This window comes from Patagioenas fasciata, chromosome 6 (genome assembly GCF_037038585.1).
Source record: "Patagioenas fasciata isolate bPatFas1 chromosome 6, bPatFas1.hap1, whole genome shotgun sequence".
Classification (NCBI taxonomy): domain Eukaryota; kingdom Metazoa; phylum Chordata; class Aves; order Columbiformes; family Columbidae; genus Patagioenas; species Patagioenas fasciata.
In genome coordinates, this window is record NC_092525.1 from 25,862,792 (window position 1) to 25,886,340 (window position 23,549).

Sequence of the window (23,549 nt, forward strand, 5' to 3'; positions counted from 1 at the left end):
CACATTATCAAGTTATTTTGGTGCTATATATTAAAATGATAGTTATCTATTAGAAACAAATATTTTAAGAAGCATTCATCTTATTACCATTAGAGGTGTATATTCATACATTTAGAATTGTCTACCTTCTCTTCTGATACTCAGTGAAGAAAATCTACTGTACACAAGTTCCTGAAAGAATGCAGGTACCACAGCTGTCTGTATATAAAACTATACTGAAGGCACACAGTTTATATCATTGGCTTTGTGAGATCATGAAAACATGTACAAAGTAAAATCTGCCAAAATAAGTAAAGAAGAAAGTCTTCATATTATTTATAAACCTATTATGAGTAATGACTTGATACTAATATACCATTTCAGCATTATTTAGCAATAATTTGCATCTGTTCTATGTTAAATTTTACAAACTTTATTTATTACAGATAACTAATTCAAAATCAAATTGATTAAATTGACAATTCAGATTTTTTTACTGCAATATTTGAAGTAAAAAACTGAATGCTGTTAGATCAGCTGGACTGAATTTGCACACTTAATTCTCATATGAGTGAAAGATATGCATTAAAAATCAATACATAAACATTAATTATATCTATTAAAAATATGCAATAACAATATAGTGTGAAAATATACACCCACACACTAAAATATGTACAGATGCAGGCATTTATTCCCAGGAACAAACTGTTACAAAAACTATTTTATTGTTATCTTTGAAACAAAACTGTCAAAATGAATCCACAGACATTAAAACACTGGTGAAAGTTGAGATAGAACACCTGTTACTTAAAATGAAAACTAGAAAGCATAGGAGAATAAAAGGACAAGAGACTGGCACCGTATTAACTACCTGACTTATTAATAATATAAATCATAGCTATCTGAGCAAGGTTGAAGGCCACATGATTGCCAAATAAATTTATTAGAAATACAAAATTATTGCGCTTCACGACAAAAACCTAAAAAGATAGCTTAACACAGACCTGTGAATAGACCAGAATGTATTTGCTGTGGGAAGGCTTTATGAAAAATAGTGTTTAAGGATTAAATCTCAGATCCATATGTATAAATCTCCTGTTTTTTCCCCCCTCAACAGGGATGAAATACAAGTAGCATTTTTCCTCCATTCAGACAGTATAGCAGCATTTCTAGAAATGCAGCCTTTTAATCACGCTATTTAAACACAGACAGTAAACCAATCTTAATCAGATGAGTTGCTGTAAGTGGCAAACAATTTTTGTCATATGTATGTGAATACAAACAGAAGTTTCAGGTGCCTTACCTGTGCCAGTCTTCGTTTTTCTGAGTTTGCTCTTTTCTCATAATGCAACATGTAGACAGGAGCAATCTGTCCTCGACCAGTGCTGCAAGTTCCACACTCTTCCTCACTCTCCTACGCAACAAAACAGATTCAAATTCCTTTATTTATAATCATTATCTGCAAACGTACCCTCCATATTATGCATGCAGAATGCATTCAAAATTATCTTGCCACAATCTATTACTGTCATGAAAATACCATCTGTAGTAAGAAAAACAAATTTAGCTTTTAAAGAAGCTGAATTATCAACATTGTCATTTAAAAGATGAATTGTTCAAATGTCTAGGAAATATTTTTGAAAGTTTTCTTAAAATTTCATAAAATATATCTAAAAATGATTCCTTCTCCGTACAGAAAATCTTAAGTGGAAACAAAATTTTCAATGGGAAAAGCAGCTGCAAAATACCTAAAACATCTTTTCTGATATTTCTGCAATGCTGCTTTTGCAAAATGAAACTGTCTTTGTTTTTAAACACTGCCATTGTTCACATATCTTATGAAACCAGAAAGGACAACTACACCTTCTGAAACACATTATACTGTAAGACTCTCCCATCTCAAATTCTCAGCTTGAAGCAAAGGCTTCGATTGTGATATCAAAGCAATCAACTTTATGAAAACATACATCCTGTTAATGTACCTTTGAAGACCTCTGTTGTTTTATGATAAAATATGCAAACAATAAAGAGATTATTCAGTGGATGCATAGAATGACAGATAGTTGCCAGAGGGCTCGTTATGAAAAATCTATTGTTGAACAAAGGGCTAAGCATATTTCAAAAGTCATTAAAAACACAAAGCTCATGTGATTTGTAAAGTATAAGCTTCAAACTGATACAGGAAGCAATGTAAGAAAGTAAAAAGTGTACTACGTACCTTGTGTTTTAACTTACTCTTCACTTCTCTTATTCCCTGCCTTGCCTGATTTTTTGCCTAGAAAAATAAAACGACTTAAGTAGGTCTATGAGACATTGGCTGTAATCATGGAACATGCTTCATGATGCCATACTTTACCTTTTTTTTTAAACACCTGGTGATATATAGAAAGGCAATAACCTTTATCACAGATTTCATACATGTACTGTCAGTATATTTCATGTATTCATACTTTGCTGTATATTTAAAGATTTTTTTTCACTACATGCATGGCAATGCTGTGAAAACATACATACTCAAAAATTCTCCAGTATTACTAAGGATGGGCTAAAAACAGTCATATATATCACTCCTTTATTTGAAATGGCCCTTTAAATTTGAAAGGGTATTTTAGCAGTAAGGCATGTTGGAAAAATGTTCAGATTTTCAAGATGACTGCTACAGTGTTCCAGTCTGGCAACTTGCAGGACAACATCAATCTTAAGAGAAATGAAGTGATTTCATATGCAGATGGAGATTTTGCCCAGTGTTGCTGAACAGTGTCGTGCTGCTATTTAGGGGAGAATCCTGTGTGTATTAAAATAGGCAGCCAAGGATCACTGTTGCATAGAAAACATCCAAGAATGTTCTTCAATAGAGAAATGAATTATCAATACAGAATACCATACATTTATGCTAAAAACCATTAAAAAGAGAGGCGGGGTGTAGAGGGAGGGGAAGTAGAAGAAAAGATGGGTAAAGACTACACCAAAAACCCTAACCCTAATAGAAGAAAAGGTATCTTTCTCATATGAATACAGGAAAAAACAGGGAAGTTTTCAAGGCTGTCTTGAAAATATGATTTTTAAAAACGTATTCAAGGGCATATATATGTGAAAACCATCTATTTTTCTATGGCTTTCTGTACACGGAAATTCAGAAAAAGAAAACCATTTTCTTGAATCAAGAGGTCAGAAGAGTCTTTTTGATCCTTAAATCACACATCTATAAGCTCAATAACAGCACAATGGGGTGCCATGTAGCAGATGCGAACCTGAGAGCCACTTCAAACTTTCCAGACCACGCTCAGAGCATTTGAATTTTGGAGTGCTTTGTTCTAACTCTGAGGGATGGTACCGAGCACATTACTCAAGGCTACCAACCAGCTAGCTAGCAATTAAGAAATTCATATTTCATTTCTGTAGTTGTAAGCTCCATAAAGGGCAAGAGCATATGACATTAAACGGGGTATAAATATGAATACCTTATACACACATATCATCAGAAAATTTATCAGTGTTTCCTGGCATACGCAGAAGTTCACTTTGAAGAACCTTTATTATCAAGGACATAATTATCAAAATTGAAGCCTGGGAGAAGATCATGTAACCACAGTCTAAGCTAGCACAAACTGAAAAAGAATAATTTGCAGATAACCTGTTAATGAACCATTTTTTAAATTATAAATGAGTCCATGAATATGAAATATATTTAATTTATTTACCTGTTTCTCTCCACAACCGCTGTGTTTTTCAACTGATGCAAGATGAAAAATTCTGTTTGAAAACTTTACTTAAAATACACTAGCTTAGACTGATGTACTGATTGATTCAGGACTACTTATTATGCTTCCAACTAGTGAAACACTTGGAAAAGCAAAAAGGAAGCCAAAAGTATTTTATCATATATTAAAAATGCGACCTTAAAATACTTCCCACTTCATTTTACGGTATTGCTGTTTTTCCATGCTGCATAATACTGCAAAATTTCACATGCTTTACTGGTTAGGCAGTCTTTGAGAACAACATCTTTTAAGGTCAGAAGTCTAAGCATTAAATCCAGTTAAACATGAGTATTCTAGTATCATCTTTAAAAGAGCAGATGACAGAAAAGACCTGCTGCACAGATTAGTGATGCTTTATCACATCTTTTCAATAGTGCAGCAGTTGGTGCCAAAGTTAAATTGTATCTGTGTGAGCCAGGACTGCATTTGTCCAGCACAAACTTTAACTCTTCCGAATAGAGATCTCTACATCACGTTAACACTACCTACTACATAACTATATGCTATAACACTATATTTATATTACATAAAAATGTAACAGTTACAAACTGTTTTACGCTCATTGCAATGCCTGTGTTGTGATATGGGACTTTAGTGCAAATGAGAATTCCCATTTTCATATCATAATCATGCTGTCGCCAGATTAGGAAGAGTTTATAGATGTGTATCAAATATCAAAATTATATGCAAATAAGTTTCTAGGATGTATTATGATTGAAACAAAAAGAGCACACTGATGTTTTGAAAATGTCTGTCGTTACGCACAAGCTATCTGGAAGTCTCTGTATCAACTCTAAATCCTAGTGTTAGACAAGAAAACAAAGCTAAAACCATTCCATGCTTTTCTGCAATACATTTATAAAATACTTAGGTTTTCAGGTATTCAGGAAATATAAGAGGTTGTAGGAAGTTGTGGCATTTTTATGTATTATTTATTTGAAATAGATGATCTTACAAATTTATATGCTGTTTTCACAGCCGGAGTGGCTTTGGTCATTGCTGTGTTGATCAGTGCACCGCCTTTCTGAAATACACAAAAAACAGTTTTTAGTGACATTTTAATGTAAATCAAACCTTAAGACAAAGCAAGGAAAAATAAACAGCATGCTGTAAAAAATAATCTTCCTGTTAAGTCAGTAAGAATAACCACAGCTGTGTTTCCTCCCAACCTGCTGTCTGCAGCTACACAGGGGTTACAGGACATCACTACTGCAGCTGACACATTTATCAATGCATTCTAACAGAATGATGTATTTTCATTCTTCATTCATTGTTACTATTGCAAAATCGATTCAGAAGTTATGGTTATTTTTCATGTGTTCCTATCATATTTATTATGCAACTCAAAAATACTTTGACCTGACAGCAAGAACCATCTCGTTTAATCACACAAGGACTCTCTTAATCAAAAATAATATATTTTACTAATCCGGCAGAATAACAAGGTTATACCAAAGGTCTCTTCTGCTAGCCAAACTGCACAAATCTGTATTAAGGAAATGGCTATCTACTAGAAGTGATAAACTTCATATCAAATTGTACTGTCACACCTAATTCACAGTTATGGAATGTAATGTGATACAGAAAGCAGTGAAGTCCATGACTATACAGACAGAAAAACCTTGTGCGTTTTGGCATTTGTTTTCTGTATGGGATTTTTTTTTTTAAATCTTCAAGAAAAAGAAGAAAATACATATTGCATATACCATAGACATCTTATTTATCATAGAATAAGTATTTTCCTTGCAAATGTGTGAACTTTCACCATTCCATACATGTAAAGAAAAGGAGAGATTTAAAGAACAGGATGACCAGTATAATTACTTAAAACCAGGTTTATACCTTCACTGTATTCATCCACTGCTGATAAGATCTTGAATTTCCTGAAATAAAAATATAAAATGAAATAAAATCAAACATACATTCAACATTTAAAATGTTTCAATCCTCGTCAGAGTCTGCATAAAAAATTCCCTTAGAAGACTGTTCATTAATTTCATTCTTCCCAGATACACAAGGAACCTAAAGACAAGAATATGTGTACAATAAGAAAAACAAACAAACAAACAAATACCCAGGTCTCTCTCATTTAATGTTTTCTGTTTTCTTTGTAAAACTATTTCTTTTTACCACACTGAGTTTTTTTGAGGATAGATTAAAACTACAATAGGTAACATATTGCTTAAAAGTCTATAAATAAAAAGACCAACTCGAAAGAAAGAAAGATATATAATGAACTCTATTCAAGTATAATGATCCCACTGGGCAGACTTTCTAGTAAAAAATGGCATGGATTGCAGATGGTACCATCCCAAGGAAAATGAACAAGAGAAAAGTCTAAGGATTATGGCACATCTATATACCCCTGTGATGGAAAAAATAATTTTAAATTATTAATTGTGTCTACTTTCTTTCACAAAGGAAAACCTCTAAAAGGCAAGTGAGAACTACTCGCTTCTGTAGGACTACTGAGGACCATCATGTCCCTAAGCTGGCCATGAAGCACAGGGTTAAATTCAACCAAGCACTTGCTGAAGGAATGAGTGCTATTCCCAGAAGTGTTTCAGTTGAACACCAAATATTGGGTCCCCACTTCCTGAGAAAGTTTGAGACACATCTGTGACCTGAATGCTCTGGTACCGTGAGCTGTTTCTAACCCCAGACCAGACATTCGTGTTGACAAGAATGCTGAAGATTCAAACAGAGAGTTAATCCATTTTGAAAGGATCATACTGATACAGCCTTGACGTTACAGACTTTTAACGGGAGTTCTCAAAACTTCTTAAGCTTTGCAATAATCAGTCAATTAGGCCTGGCTGAAATTCTTGCACTGGCTGGTGGAAAGCCAAAACATTCTCCTAGAACACACTGAAAATGAGCTGGCTCACTGTAAAAGGTATTCCTAAATTTCTCAATGAGGTGCAAGAACGGAGTTGTTGATACTCAGATCAGGCACTTTCACCCATTTCACGAGCTTGTTTACAAGCAATTTTGATACAGCCCAGCTCTCGGGAATAATGACACAAGTCAAAGCAATGCTTGCTTAGAAAGGAGAGAACCTGATGATCGTTATGGTCCTATTGCCAGTAAGAACATCAAAGAGCAACCTAAAGCAAAAATGACTAATTTTTTACTTCTTCATTCTGGGTCCCTGGAACTGCTAGAGAAAGTAACATGCAAATAACATGTAATAAGGTGAAATTTAACCATGCTGGTATGTCAATGAAATTTCAATGAACCACATGTACTTTCTCTAACATGACATTTCATAACTCCAAATTCTAATCAACAGTATTAATTTATCATCTGGCTTGTGCTGTCCTTATCAGGGACTTCTTCCCCACCTCAGCTTTCTCTGTCTCAGCCTGTGACTTCAGTAGTTACTAGAGACAGTAAATGAGATCATAGAAAATCACCAAAAAGTTTAACTGTCTTATAGTCGTTAAGCGCAAAGTCAAAATGTAATGAAGATGGCTGACAAATTTCTTTTCACTTATAGTGACAAGGAAATGAGTTTTGAACACTTTAGTGGGGAAAAAAAAAGAAAAAAAATCTACATTTTATTCTCTGATTTCCAGATTTTTGTACTTTTTTAGTTATGCTCACATATGTGGAAAAATGCAAATTAAAAAAGAGATTACTTAGAGAAATATTTCCCATTTGATTCAGTAATATTTAAATTACACTCTCTATAGCTAAGGATATATTCACCTGTCCTTTTAACAGCTTGTAGCTTACATTAGCTTTCTGTGACTTTTCTGAAAGCTGGGTTTCACTCGTTTTTTAAAAACCTTGGGCTTCCTGATAAAGTTGATGGGAGTTAACTCTGCAAAGGAGATCATAGTTCTACCCCATTAGCATCACCAAATGTCACCTTCAATTGCATACATATTGTTAGCCCTGCACTTCATAACGATAATGAGACAGCAGTTATGTAAATACTGAATAAGTGCCCTGAGCAATTTGTCCACAACCTGGCAATACACAGCTTGTCTGACTTGAAAAGCAGGCAGGCAGGGCCAGCCAAGCCTCCCCTCCTGCGCAGCGCCAGGTGAGACAGCACAGCCCAGAAAGCAGCTTCATCCACCTTCTGGTGCAGTGTTACGGCAGCCAGCAAACAAACTCTGAATTCTGACACCACCTAGCTGAAGACTGGATGCTCAGTGCCTAAAATCTGTTTACAGAGCCACATAAGTTACCCCATAAAGGTAGAAAATACCTAAATCTCTGTGTAAGTAACCACACTTTAATCGATTAAAAAAAATTACGTGCTAGATCATAACAGAAGACACAGAGAGGCAGAAGAAGGCAGTGAAAATCTTGAACAAAAGGATTTATGTACTCTGAGCATAAAAATGGTATTTTACAGAAGGTGAAGATGGCTCTGCATAACTTGATGATTTCTCCATGGGGGCCAAATCCTTTCCCCTGTAAATGTGCCCATTTCAGGGCAGTCTTGCAGAGGAAGATGGTCTAAAGTTGCCACATGCAACTCAGTGGATTTGTTCAAATCACATAACCTCCATTTACTGAGGAAGCTTCTGCACTACATAAAACAGCATTTGTGCTGTCATGCACGTTTTGAGCCAATATTTTGATAGCAAATATGATACCTCAAATAACAATACAGCTGCAATAAATGTCTAACAGGACAGCAATCAATAATCCTGTAATATTCAGCAATGGATTCAGCGCACACTCTTCTATATGGGTTAACTTTGTAAGCTAGATAATGTGAAAAGCGTTACAACACTTGTCAGTGAACACAACTGAGGAAAACAACACAAGGATTAATATTCTTATTTATGAAGAAGGTAAACTTCCACTGTTCTTTATGAGATTATATAAAAACATTAAATATTTCCCTCTTTCTTTAGAGTAACACAGTTGCTGGAGAAAACAAATTTCTTCTAAAATTCAGGAAATTACTCTGATTTCTTCACTGCATAAATAATTAGATGTGAAAAAAGTTAGATGTGTTTATGGAAAACATTACTATCTAGAAAAGGTTCTGCAGTACAAATTTGAAAATTGCTTTACATATAATCTATCACATTATGTAAACGTGCAGTTAAAAATGTAAATAACAGTCATATTTCATCTTATATTGAAATCTAAGTATTATTTTACTGGATTTAAACAACATGTCTTCACCTAATATAATGACATAACTAGATGCATAGCAGTATGTGTCCCACCAGTGATTTGTTGAAGGCTAGAACCTTTCCAAGAATGAACGGATACAATGACGCAGTAATAAGATTAATAACTTCTATAATTTACAGGATGTCCTCAGAACATCATCATGTTGAACAGCTCCCAAAGAAGCATCATCAGTGAGTTCACCTAAATTAATTCTGTACCTCCACAAAAGCCTCCTGCTGTGATTTCTTCTTCAAAAGCATCAGAGAATCCTCTTCCTGCATTTAATTTTGATAGCCGACCATCAATAAACTGAAAAAAAACAAAAGATCACACTTTGTTGGCCCTTCTATTGCTAGACAATATTACAGTTTTCCATGTGTAATGGAATATGGATATTCAAGACAACATATGGCTTATGGATTATATATTGCTTTCAGACAGATTTTGCAAGAGCGGTTGCAACTACAAGCAGCAGCAATATTGGAGTATTTTGTATATATCAAGTAAATTATATACCTTATGCAAAATTTACAAACAGATTTGTAAAATGTTATAGTCAGTGAAATTTCACATAATTTTTTTCACGAATATTTTAAATGGCTTTCAAGCTTTTCTTGCTTTTCTAATGGCATGAAAACACATAATTTCCTTACAAATGGTAACTTCGATTTGCAGTCATAATCAAACAAAGATCATTGAGACATTTCCTGATGTTCTGTCTTGAAATCCTGAGTTTACTTCACATCATCAACAACAGAACACAAACAAACATCCCTGTGGTATCCCTTTCTGGGTATGCATCAAGGCAGAACTTGTGCACAGAACCTTTAGAACGACTGGAAATACTTTACCACAGTCAGTTCAAAGAAACGACAACCTACGATGTCTGCTTGAGAGCCACTGAAAGTGTACGTGTTTTATGTGACTCTGTAAGGACAGCGTGTGGAAGGGAAATTGTAGCAAACCCACCCACACAGAAACAACAGAGGGAAGCTGCGGGTTGGTGGTGGCGGCAGGTTGGATTTGACTGGCAGCACGCACACTGCATTGAAGGACATGTCATTCAAATGCATGGGAACGTGATGGGTGAAGTCCCCAAATAAAGTGATGTACAATGCCAAGGCAGACCCCACAAGAGCGTCTTGACCTGACTGAGCACAGCTCAGGGTTGACACCACTTTATTTTAAAGTTCCAACACATTTGCCCTTTCTTTTTCTTGACCACTAACGTTAGTTGCAGCTACAGATGGACATTACAATAGCTATCCTTGTGCAGAGCTTACAGCTGCACAAGCACATGGATTTGCATCCACATATAAGTGCATAGAGAAATACTGAAATGATCCAAACATATAAAAAAAAGATCGGTGACAATGAATGATTAAACCTTTCAGAAGGAATGAATACATTCCTTTCAAGAATTAATAGGCTTCAAAGAAGTACAACGAACACATTCTTAAAGGTCTAAAATTCTTTCCAGAAGCAATCCCTCCCTTTTTGTTTTGAAGAAGCTAACTCAAGTCGGAGAGATAAAGTGAGAAAGCACTTTTCCAATTATACACAGTTCATCTTCTAACAAGAATTATGAGTCACTGGTACTAAACAGCACATAGGAACTAACTAAATTAATTATTCAGCTATATCATATTTTACCACAGATTATCCAAACAGTGTCAGTGACAATCTGATGCCTGTCAATGAACAGACTAGTGACATGAAACAAATTATTTTCTCAGAGTACAAGAATAAGGCAAGCAGAAGGATAACCAATTCTTTTTCTTTCTTGCCTAAATTCCTTCTTATTTTTTCATTTTACTTCAAGTTGGCTGTTTTCCAAATAGGCTGGTTCATGGTCAGACCACTATGGGATCACTGGATTATTTCACAGTAAGAAAAAGAGATAAGAGCATCTTTAGCTACTGCTACAGAAAAAAAAAAAAAACCACACACACAACATCCCCCTCCTATCGCCAGCCTTTGAAATGTAAGACATTATCTCTTTACGGAAAGTTATGAATTCATTCCATACTATAAACTAATGTAAGATTTATAGACGTACTCATCATTTGGTAAAGTCCTATCAACAGAAGGCTGAGACACTGATTGAATTTTAGTTTCTAGAGGATCATTCCAACTGAGTATTTAATGTAAACACTGACAAACAGAACTGCGAGCAAAAAGATATTGGAGACATTATTTAAAGGAAATGATAAGAGGTAGTAGAGGCAGTAGCAGTTATTACTTTTGAGCAATTTACCGTTAATGGATGCACGTAAACTACTACGTGAAAAGAACAGCACGTGGAATCACACATAGACTTTATGGTTTTCTCCTCCCATTTTTCAGACTCACACTCTCTTAAAAAGTCTCAGTCTGCTATTTCAAGAAATGCACTCACTCTGAGATCCAGACAGCCCCTGGCTGACTAGCGCTTTCAATGAAAAACTAGTAATTCCAGTGCTAGTCTTGGATTTTAAGCTGACTAAAACCAGAACTATCACAATCCTTACATAATTTTGAATTCTAAACCCAAAATATAGACTGTATCCACTTCAGAAGATCTTGTTGCACAGGTGATAAAAGGTTGGGTGTGGGAGAGGAGAGACGATGTTTGTGAGCTAAATCCAATCATATATTTAGGCAGGAGTAAAAATTCCAAGTTAATTCACCCATTATTAAAAACAAAAAGTTAACAGAAGCAAAGAAAACATCATAAATGTGATTTCCACACAGTAATAGTTCAATAGCTTGTAATAAGAAAGCTCAACTCATAAAGTTTGTAAATGAAATCTGAAATTACCAGTAATTTTCAAAGACTTATGATTTTTCAAGTCCTAATCCTGCATTCATCATTCAGTTAGCACTTTCCACCATTTTAGGAACAAATCCCAATAAATGTTGCTGATTACATTACTTATAAAATTACATTATTTAATGAGATGGTCTAGCATTAGGCTTCATGTTCATTCTAAGAGTGAATTAATATTTTCCCTGGACACTCATCAGAACTATTTGACGTGTAAGATACAACTATTAATTGCTTCTGTTTGCAGCTTGAAATAAAGACTAGCTACGTTCCATGTTACCCTAAATAAAGGGGGGTCTTTCTAAGACTCAGAAAAAGCTAACAAATAAATTGCATATATAATGGTACAAATACAAAAGATGTGGAAAAAACAAAGAGAGAGAGAGAAAAGAAGTAATCTAAGTATACAGATTAAGAGATCAAACATTTAATATGAAGAAAAATGGTCATATAGGAATAATCAGGAAATAAGAATATTTAATATATAAATAACAGTAATTTAAAGAATTTAAAAATATTATTAAATATCCTAAATATTTAAGAATAATGATAACTGGAGTTTTTAAAATTCAATCTATTCAGGACAGAAGACAGCTTGAGAAAACTAAAGCCAACAAATTGCAGGAAACTGAATTTCACACGTCACTGTAGTTGTGATCAGGGCATTTACCATAAATTACTTATATGAATTCCTTGAAAATGTATCTTTTGCATAAAGACTTGGTGTGTTCTGCTACAGAGAAATATGAACAGTCCTCTCAGCTTCCAAAAATGTGAAGTCATCAACCTGATTTAAAAGACATCTCCATAATTTATAAGACCAAGAGAATGGTTTGAGGCTAAAAGATAATCTAGGCACAGTCCTTGCCAAAAATATCCTGTCTCAGTTTTCAGTTAAGACGATGACGCTGGAGGGAACAAAAATGAAAATGAGATACAGAAATGGGCATTATAATACCTGAGGAATGACACTCAAGGAAAAAAACCCTGGATTCACTTCTGTTACATGTTTCTAAGGAAACCACACATATCTAGAAGCACAAAGAAATTTATGACTCTACCAAGGTAAAGAAAAACAGTTGAAGTGAATAATAACAGTACTACTACTTAAAAAACAAAGGTGGTAATAAGTACTGGTCTGTCAGTTTGTCTTTAACAATTTGATGAGGATTACAAATAGATTTTGGGGGGGAAGGGTAAATGAGTAAAGAGAAAGATATAACATATCAAAACAGTGGTTCTCACAGAGTCTTTGACAATTAATTTCCCAGATAAAGGAAATGTAATTTATCTATACCACAGAAAAGCCTCTTGCATGTGCCTCAAATACTAGTTTAGATGAAACAAAAGCCGAGTACCTGAGCAATACACCTGAACTTTAAGTCAGACCAGGACTGGCCCAGGAAGGAGCAGACAGCTTGTAGTGAAAGGAAAATGTCACCCGTCATGGTATTTAAGGATAAGTGTTGGGACTGACCCTGTTTACACGTTAGTTAATGATTTTTGTACAAAAGATTGGCATGTGCCAATACATTTGGAAATATTATTAATAAGAAGCACATCAAAATAAATAGGAAGCACATAAAAATGTAATACAAAATAAAAACAGACAATGTTGAACATGAAAATAATCTGCATGGGAGTAACACAAAGACTCAATTCCACAATTTATCCCAACAGTGATTTCCTGGTAGTTTGGTGAAAAGATACTACAGCTTCCTTCCAAATTAAAAGAGTGGCTAAATTAGAGGAATGAACATGTTTTAATGTAGAAGAAAGGGGGAAAAGACTAAAAACCTACAAAGAAAAGAGGACAGACGAAAGATTTTATAAAATGGCACAAATATAGCTTGCTTGTCAGTTACAGAAAAAAAAGGTGCATTTAAAGTACCCATTTTCTGCTTGGTCTAGGTTTAAGGCTGCTTCTAAGAACTATTTACTACTTAACAGATTTTCCCAAACAGAATAAAATATAGTTTAGGCTTTTTGAACACAAACAACTTTGAAAACAGCCCATTTGTCAGTGGCAAGAAGGGGAGAAGATGCAGCTGGGCTAAGGATTAGCTGAAAAAGTGGGAGTAACCTTCGCAACAGAAAGTAGAGGAATGAAAAAGAATTATCACTACTACTAGTAAACCACACACATCATCAAAATTGTTACTATTTCATAATCCTCTAAAATATATTATTTCCTTTAGTTGAAATAAAATTAAAACAAGCTATAAACAAACTGTAAACTGATTCTGTTTAATTGAACACATATTAAAATGTAATGGGTAAGCACAGAGCCACACGGACAAGCCCCTTCATTTCAGTGGAGTTAAACCTTTTTCTTATAGCTCAAGATCTTGCTTTAGTAGTAGTAGTATGACAATTTGGAAACATTGCTTGTAGGCAGCCTTCTATTAAGAAAGTTTGATGCTAGCTTATTACACTGAGATACAGAAAACATAAGCAATACTGTTTACTCCATTACCTCCTTCCATTTCAATCATATGTGCTTCAAAAGGTTTTAGATTTCTTCTTTATTATTTTGTATTTTTATTGACATTTCGTTATTGTACAAAATAAAACACAGTAAAACTAAATTATGCCAACTCTATGACCAGTATTTCCTTAATTTTTTACAATTAAGAGAAACATTTTCACAGGACTTCTACAAACTATCATCCTTGCATAAATCTTCACTTTAGACACTAGCCTCTGATTAACACCAAATGTTTTTTGAAAATCAGAAGATACTACATATAATGAATTTTCCTTATCTATCATAGTAGTATATCTTCAAAGAAGTCCAGCAGATTATTTAAACATGAACTCCCATGTCTCAATCATCCCAGGTATTTGCAGGCAAATGTATACTTTTATGAGTCTTCTTGTTTCATTCAGATTTTCCTAAAAATCTAGTAATAAGTTTCTTAACATCCTTTTGATGCAATGGAGTCATGTTATAAAAAGGGGGAAAAAAGAGAGTTACGGATTAAAAGTAAAGAAAAAAGTTCATTTCAAAGACTATAATAAAACTATTACTGAGCTGTGCCAGATATTCAACAATTTGTTCTCTGTTCGTTCAAAATCTGTACTATCAGCTAGAAAATTCATCAGGCCACCCCCATGGCTTGGGTTTGTAACATTCTCTGTGCGCATACTTCAAAAAGTCTAGCAGTGAAAACTGCAATTACAGTACAAATCCAATCTTTAAAGAAAACTATGTTGTTTAGGTTCTTTGGTCATGAGCCAAGAGAGTTGAAAATGAAGTTAAACCATCAAGCTGGGAGATGCATGGTTCTTCTTGTTTGGATGAGATGCTGACTGGCTCTGAAGAGATGCTGCACTGGCTCTGCAGCCTGGGGTTATTTTTTTGTTGAGCTTCCCCCCTGCTTTTTAACTATAACTAAAGAATTTAAAATGCAACAAAACTGGGATAACTGTATCCAAAGTATGTGTACTCATATTTTATCCCAGAGTTTCATAAACTGACAGAAAGGAAAACATATTTAAATATAAGTATGTTTAGAAGAAAATCATTAAACATGGGTTATATACCATCTCATACCTGTTTAAACAGTTGAAGATTAATAGCAGTTTCCAGGAACTGCTTAGTAGTACTGGAACGATGCTTCACAAAACTACTCTCGCAGAAAGTTATAGGCTCTCCCTAAAAAATTTAAACAGAAAAGGTTAGATGATAACTAGTGTATAAAAAATATGTTGGTTTATTTAAAATTCCCCATTATAAATTTATTTCTTAACAGTCAGTACATACAAATATTCCCTTTGAAGCAATTTGATAAACATGCATCCAATTAAAGAGACATAGACCACAACAAAAAGAGCCCCAAATCTTCATACAACATTTAAATAATTCTCAAAATACATGTTGCAACTGAACCCCTGGTCTATGAAGTCAGTCCACAAAATATATGTTGCAAGGAAAATACAAGTGGTTGACGTTACTTTTATTGCATCTTTCAATAAAAACGTCACGAAAGTGGTTCAAATTTTCAGGAAGAGCAGGTCCACTGATTCAAATAATTCAACACACATTATTGTTCAGCATTACTCTGATTCTCTGACATGCTAAGCCAGCAATACGAGCAAAGCGAAACTCTCAGTCCAAAAACGTGTATCTGCATCAAATTATTTTTATATTTATTATACCAAAACATGAGAAGATCAATAAATATACTGCTGACTTAGCAGGTAATTATTGAAATCCATGTCTATTTTATTTTTACACAAAATAAACACTGCAAAGTTTTAGGAATATTTTTATGGAGAAAGTCTGAATAGATGAGATTAATATTTAATACGATAAAATGTATTTACCCAACATGGAAAAAAAATGCATAGCCTACAGTTACCAAAAACCCTATATAAAACCACTTTGATGATGAAAGACGATAAAGTAGTATTCAATGAAAACAAAGTATTAGTTGAAAAAATTATTACTGAAAACTGCGCTAATTTAAACCCAAAAGATTCTAAATAAGAGTCTTTATAAATAATGAAATTAATTCCTTTGTTATTCCCTAATTTCATTTAAAATTTGCTGTCTTCAGTGTGCATACAGCACTGGATGTTCCTGATAAGCATTCTCTCTAATTCTGTTATTCTTGTCAATACTTTGTAATAAATACTTGAAGCTGTTTGACTTAACTGATAAGTAATGAGTACATTACAAAGCTTGTGTAGTGATCAAGGTACCTGAACTGATTTCATACCACAAACGGTACTTCCCGCATTTCCTTATCGTACCTAATTCCCTATCGTACCCACTTCCCTTTTGTACCCCTGGCTGTGCAGTTATGTGCTTCCAGAATATCACAAAGTGCATGTGCATAGCTGAGTGTGGTGAAGTGGTTCTAAATTATTTTCCACTGCTCTTTACACCTTGCACTATGTTTTCAAATTGTTCAAGCATGATGCAGGGAAATGTAGTAAAAACACTGTAATGCCATTTTAAAATCATATTCTTATAGCATCAAAAGCTTCCCCCTTTTGAAGTCTCCCTTTTAAGAGTTCCAACCCTACTCAGCAAAGTGCTTAAGTTCATGTTTAACTTGTTTTTAAATTTTACATCCTTCTTAAGGAGCCTCTGATTTTAGAAAAGAAACCTCACTGGAAGAACTAGAAGCTATACATTTACCAAACACAGATCTCCATTCACAGAGTAGCTGGAATGCTGTGATGTGCAAACGCATCTCAGTACAGCAGGTAGTACTGTGTCAATCACATCTCTGGGAGGAGCATTTAAGTTACTCCACCTACTACCTATCCCAATACAACTGGTGGGCACGGTGCACACGCAGGACATGCTGGATCTGTCACACAGCTTGGAATGTTTGCGGTACTTCAAACAGCACTGCCTTCCTGACCCACTTTGCATTAGCTATTCTTGAGCTCCTAAAGACTCTTGTCTTTAGAAGATGACCCCAAGCTACTTAGCAAATTCATAGTGCATCAAAACAAATGGAATCATCTCTGTGAGACATGGTGGTACAAGACACAATGTTCCTCAGGGCAGACTCTCTTCTCAGTTCTGTCATTCTTCCAAAAAATCTAAAGGCGGCAGACTATAACAACTCCTTATTTATATATTTATATTTTGTTGTTGTTACACAAAGAAATGATTTCTGGAAATACAAAGTCTTCGTGGGAGTGCAGAACTGCCTAGATGATAGCTCAAGACATACTATGAAACATGGTATTTAGAACCAGAGAGAAAATCGTATTTTCAAAATACACTATTCAGAAAAAATACACTTCCACTGCCACTTTCCCAATTGTCTTATATAAGATGAAAGAGGAAGGGAGAGGTTATCTCCCAGCAGCAGAGGAGGCAGGCGTGCTTGCTCTCCCTTCACATCAGTCCGGGAAGAATTTTATTTGATGGCACTTCTCCCACCTGAGCTGTGGAACAGAACACCAGAAAATAGTGGTTCAACACACAGCTGTAGTGCATGGCTGTAATATTTTCCCAAATACTTTCCCTTAATCACTGGATGCTTCAGATGCTTGCTAAGCACTCATGCATTGGTGCGTCTGCTCCCTTATCAGTACAGTTCAGAGACAGAATAACCAAAGCTATTCCTTAGCTGAAAATTGATCTAGATTTATAAAGAGTTCACATCCAAAAGTTATCTACGTTATTTGAACCTACTGATACCAAGGTTGCTTTAAAAAATTTGAGTAGGTTTAAAGCTCCTACCTGTCCAGCACATGAAATGAGAAAATCTTCTGAAACCTGTGGAAATTCCACACTGAAGTTTTCTCAGTGTATCCGCTGTAACTTTAGTGAAATTGCATTAAATAATACAATTAACTCCCAGCTTCTTTTATTTGTTCAAGGCTCTGACCAAGAACATTGTTTTCCAAATATAACTTTTACAAATCTTCAAGATTATTACTGTAAACACAAAGTCTTTTGAAGTGCTATTTAAAAAATAAGTTATTGAATCAATATAAATAGAAATAGCTCTTAAAGTTTCATACACAAAGCTTATAACATTCTCATTTCTGCAAATACAACTGGGTACCATTAGAAACTGAATTTTGGAGGAATGCTCCACTGATATTTAACTACTAGACCATCAAATGGCCCTTGTTGTATTGATCTACAATGTACTTTCAAAACAAGTTCAATCAAAACCCAGTGGGGACTCTATACTGAAAAGTAGACAGCTAATACTCAGACCAAACAATCTCTGCCCAAACAAGATATCTGTCCTTTTAACAACAGTTGCTATAGAATTTTCTTCCCCTTTCATAGTTTGCCACACACAGCGGGAATTTCTTACTCTAAGCTACATTCACATTTTAAGCAAGCTATTTATACAGACCTCAATGGAATGTGAAGACAGTGAGCTAAAACAGCATGATCATTTTAAAGGAAAAAATATCTAGATTAGAAAGCATGTTTGTGCTTTCTAGTTCTAGTGATATTTAACTTGAACACAAAGTACAAACCTTTTAATTCTTTAATTCAGAAAATACTCATATCGCTCTAGATGAGATGACTATTTGTACTATTCCTGTAATTAATACTGTTTCATATGGTAACTCTCACTTATCACATGAAGAGTATAAAGTAGGTAGGTATGGCCATAGCTTGTTTGGTTTTGTAAAATACACATATAAAAACAAAAACAAAAGAATAGAAGAACACACACACATTTTTAAACACATTTTGGTTTTGATATTAAAATTCTCTGTTTAAAATCAAGGAAGCACAAAGCTGAAATTTCATCTGCTGTCATGACATTCAGAGATAAAGGCCAGGGGACAACACAGTATGACCTACAATTCTACTAGGAAGGTACCATTTAAAATTATAAACAAATATCTGCATATTTAGCAAATTTCTTGCACTCTACCCAAAATAAAGATTCAGATGTGCTAATATTTCCTATCGTTATAATGAAACCCTACAACAGCTCCTATTAATACAATATCTATATTCAATCAAGGACTAACTATGGTCCTTAAGACAAACTAAACCATATAGTTTTCAAGATGTAAAATAAAACTCTCATGGAAGTCACAACTAATAGTCATAACAGATATTACAAGGGCTGGTTCTGGATTGAAACACAAACTATGTTCTGGCATTTCATTACTCTGCTTCTGTACCCTGCTGTACTTTTTAATGCCTAACTCTTGGGGGAAAGGTGAACAAGTCAATGCCAATTTCAAGAGATACTTGTCCTCAACAGGTTTCATTTTGAAACTCAACTATAAGCAATCATTACTTATTCATTCTCAAGTAATTCATGTGCATTCTGAATCTTAACATCTCTTTTTTTTTTTCCTAATGTAACATTTAATTGTATTAATTTAATTTATGGCATATTGTTGGAGAGATGATGTCTCTACTTAAAATAGTGTCAATATTGGCCCAAAGCACTCCAGTTAGCATTCAATTAAAGTGAGGTCTGACAGGTCGGGCTATCTTCAAGCTGGGAGTTATCTCGGCACCCCTGGCGTGGTGATGAGACCATGAACTTCTACTGCTGAGCATTCCAGAGCAAGCCATTAGCCTTTGCTCTTCATTGCTTAATTTCTGATGAGTGATGTTACAACCATCATAACTTAAAACAAAGCTATTCCCAGTTTATTTCATTTGTTTTAACATCAAGAGCTTTGCGGACTTATTCCCCAAATAGGTGATTTTTCTTAATGACTTCATCTTTTATTAGCTAATTTGTGAATAAAAGACAGTTTCTCAAAGGTAGAAAATTAGTTACTGTTGCTTATATTTCATAATATTTTATGAGATGTAGCATGAAGTATTAAGTTTTATTTATTTTACATACCTTTGAAATGTATTTAACTTGCCATGACAAATTACCTTTTTATAAAAATTTAAAAAATAGAAATATCAGACCTGAATTTCCTCCTGCTTAGGAGCAAACAACTTTTCTGCTTTGCTTATTTTCCTGATGATGTTAAAATTAATGTCTATCTTGGTGAATAATTTTATATCCGTTATTTTTCTGCTCCTTCCTCATTCTCTTATCTACTTCTCCCTCTCTACACATAGACTGGGTATATTGCCTGTTTCAAAATTCTTTACATCATATATAGTGTTTTATTTACTGACCACACCGTATATGATTAATCAAAAAAAATTACTAGTCTTTGCTTTCATCTGCAAGGTTTACACAAGTACCCATGTAAGCTCCATTTTCTCTAGCCACCACAGAGCTGTTAAAATCTTTGACTGGCGTGTCTTTTGCCTGATATAAGGAGGGATGTCTAAAAATTACCTATGAAAATGTGTAAAGCAGCTAAAAAAAACCCCACAACCTTGCACATACATTGATTGACAAAATAGCAGAAACTGCACAACTGTAATCTCTGTATCTAACTCCCACTTATACACACAATTCTGAAACGTGGAACATGCTATATTATTACAGGAGAAACTCCCAAATGCTGGACTACCTAAAGAAAACAGGAGCAATGGAACGTTCAAGGCTAAGTTGTGACCACCCAACCTAAGCATAATTCAGATACGTATATGCATTTACATGACGTAAGAAGGTCCTATCTCACAACACTCTGATCACTGCAGTGCCTCAGCAGATTTAGACTCTTGTGATCAAAACTGTGATCCCTGATGTTGCAGATTCCACAAAGGCTCACGCTGAGCTGCTGGCTGGGTGCGCACAACCACGCACGGACCACTTGCCTTTCTGTACTGCAGGGCTCCCCATGAAAAAATGGTTTGAGTGGCTGCAATGCCATTCCTGGAGATGCTCCGAAGTCCGTGCACGTTCCCCTGCCAGAGCATCTCACCCATCGTCTCAAAATGGACTGCAGTCTTCCATGTGAATGAGATCTTATACAAAAATACTATAATTCATCGTTCCATCTATGAGATTTTGTTCTGGATTATTTGTCAGTCATTTATCAAATGACAGTGCAACAATTTTTTCCATCATCCCCCCCTACCATGCACGAACTGTATTCCTTCTCGATTCAACTAAAGCAGAAAATGCGCTCCAGCTAGTCACAGGTATTCAGGACTCAACAGCAAACTAAAACTAAAACCACAAAAAAGCTGGAAATGCACACTGTGTGGAGGTCAGGACCTTGGCACCCACTGCACTGTTTTGCTCTACCGATCCGCTGTTATTGTGCAATATCTGCTGATGTCAAGTATAGAACATTACAATAATACTTTTGGAAGTTATATCAATTTGATCAATATCTTTAATTCAGTATCATGATTAAATCAGAAAAACACCAACTATTTCCGCTTCTCTTGTAAATTCTCGCTGAATTAAGTTTTTTATCATAATTTATTACACAAAAAAGTATTATCACCTTTATCTATTACATGTCATATTTCCTGTCTGTATTAGAGTAGTCAAATTTTCCATATGGTCTTTCGGAGTCCCATGAACTCCTTTGAAGAACCCTGAAGCTTCCCATTTTTCCTTTCACCAATCGTTTTTTTCAATAATTGCTAGACGTTTGTTCAAGACATATTGCTATACTGAGAATCTGTCCTGTGCTGAAAACAAACAGTTGCACAGAATGAGTGTTCAGTGTGATGAACAGTGTTTGGAGTGAAGGGAAGTGTTGGATGAGTACAGACACTATTAAAGCTGTTCTTTACTCAAAGTGAATATTAATGACAGTTGTTTCATCTTTCAAGTTAAAAGCACACAGAAAACACTGCTGCAAGGAAAACAGTTCACTTAAACATATTTTTCATCTTACCAGCAATCAATAACTACCCAAATATATTATTTTATTTTTCATCAGGATGTTAGTGATCCTGAAAATGGCACCCCAAAACCTCTGAGTTCTTGATTCTAAAAATACAGCAAGCTTATTTATAGTAAAAGTATTTCAAATCTATATATTAAATATTCCTATTTAAGTATACCCCGTAAGTTCTGAGACTCCTGACAAATTCTACTAATACAGTCAAATGTCACTTGAGTTTCTGAACTTCTCAATTCACAATGCATTAATCTGAGCTCAAAAGGTACATGCAAAATGAGCTGAACAATCATAGGGAAACTCCTCTTAGTTTCTACTAAACCAGAGCAAATTCAGCTAATAAATTTTTCTATCACAACAAATACTAAATATTAAATTAGTTAACACTATCTGAATACAGCTCAAAGTAACAGTTACACTTCTTTTTTGGCTGTGTTGGTTGCACAGAAGAGAAGATATTTACGGAACCATTGTGGCCTGATCATTTTTTATTAAAGATACATTATTTCAGAATATCTTAACAGGTAGAAGTCTGCTGGCAAATACCAGTGTTATCTTGGATTGGCATCAACTTGTCCAAAAACAATTTGTATGGGGGGGGGAGGGGGAGAGTACTACTTCCAATACGGTGCAAATGGAGATATCTCAGATATGCCAACAGATAAACTGAAATAAAATGGAAATCATTTAAAGGGAGATCTCATTTCAAAAGAGATACTAACTAGAACGCTAAAGAATTTGCACATTTATTTCAAACAAAGGATTGACTGGAGCTTCTTTCTGGTCAGAACAGAGGGTAAGTACATCAAGCAGACTGGCATCATTCTGCCTGCATGTGTCAAACACAGATTGAGACACTTCTCAACTTAACAGCTCATACAGGTGCCAGAGTTGACATGGACCAGTGTCCTCACCTTTAGACTATGGGACAAATTAGATAACCCCTCCTGAAGCGATGTCAGGTAATGCCACTCTGGAATAAACAACAACTATTCTTTTTAATTAGACTAGCATTGTGTTGAACTCCAGCAATTTTGAAAACAGGTACAGTCATTTGAGTATGGTACACAAACTGGCTTTCCATATAATAAGAAAACTATAATGACTGCTAAAGGCAAATACTTGAACTAAACCCTTAAACATCGTTTCTGCATGAGTTACTTTTCATCTCGGTAACAACAGCCCTCGGTGGCACAGACAGCTGGTGTGTGCAAAATGACTACCTGTAAGAGAACCACACCACACTGTATTTTAATGTTTCCTTCAGGAAAAGACCTCATCTGGAATTAATAACCATCCTACCCATTTCCACCAAGGAATACCATGTAGTTCCTTATGCAACAACAGAATACACCTCCTTCCTTGCCCCCCTGACAAACATCCACCCATGCATCCACACACAGACTTGAAGCCTCAAGCAAGGATGATTTTTTTCTCCTTATCAAATATCAATATTTATCTGAATTCATCAGAACACCAAACATCATATCCTCAGAATCTGATTCAGTCAATGTCATCTCAATGCAATTTATCAACTGGAACTAATATCAGCAGTTTGCAAATATCATAGGAAAAGAATCTAGACTGACAGACGAATCTCTAAGTTGTTTCTGATAGAT

At 34.9% G+C, this 23,549-nt stretch overlaps 1 protein-coding gene across 4 annotated transcripts in view; it reads right to left on the reverse strand.

The window, feature by feature from the left end:
- DENND1B (DENN domain containing 1B) overlaps positions 1–23,549 on the reverse strand; it is a 152,959-nt gene that overhangs the window by 22,100 nt on the left and 107,310 nt on the right. For all 4 annotated transcript variants that reach the window (XM_071810295.1, XM_065842135.2, XM_065842134.2 and 1 more), the window contains 6 exons: positions 15,251–15,352; positions 9,107–9,197; positions 5,586–5,626; positions 4,699–4,767; positions 2,201–2,257; positions 1,286–1,396 (listed from right to left, as the gene is read on the reverse strand). In XM_071810295.1, the coding sequence (XP_071666396.1) occupies positions 1,286–1,396; positions 2,201–2,257; positions 4,699–4,767; positions 5,586–5,626; positions 9,107–9,197; positions 15,251–15,352 (471 nt within the window). The remainder of the gene's footprint in view (positions 1–1,285; positions 1,397–2,200; positions 2,258–4,698; positions 4,768–5,585; positions 5,627–9,106; positions 9,198–15,250; positions 15,353–23,549) is intronic.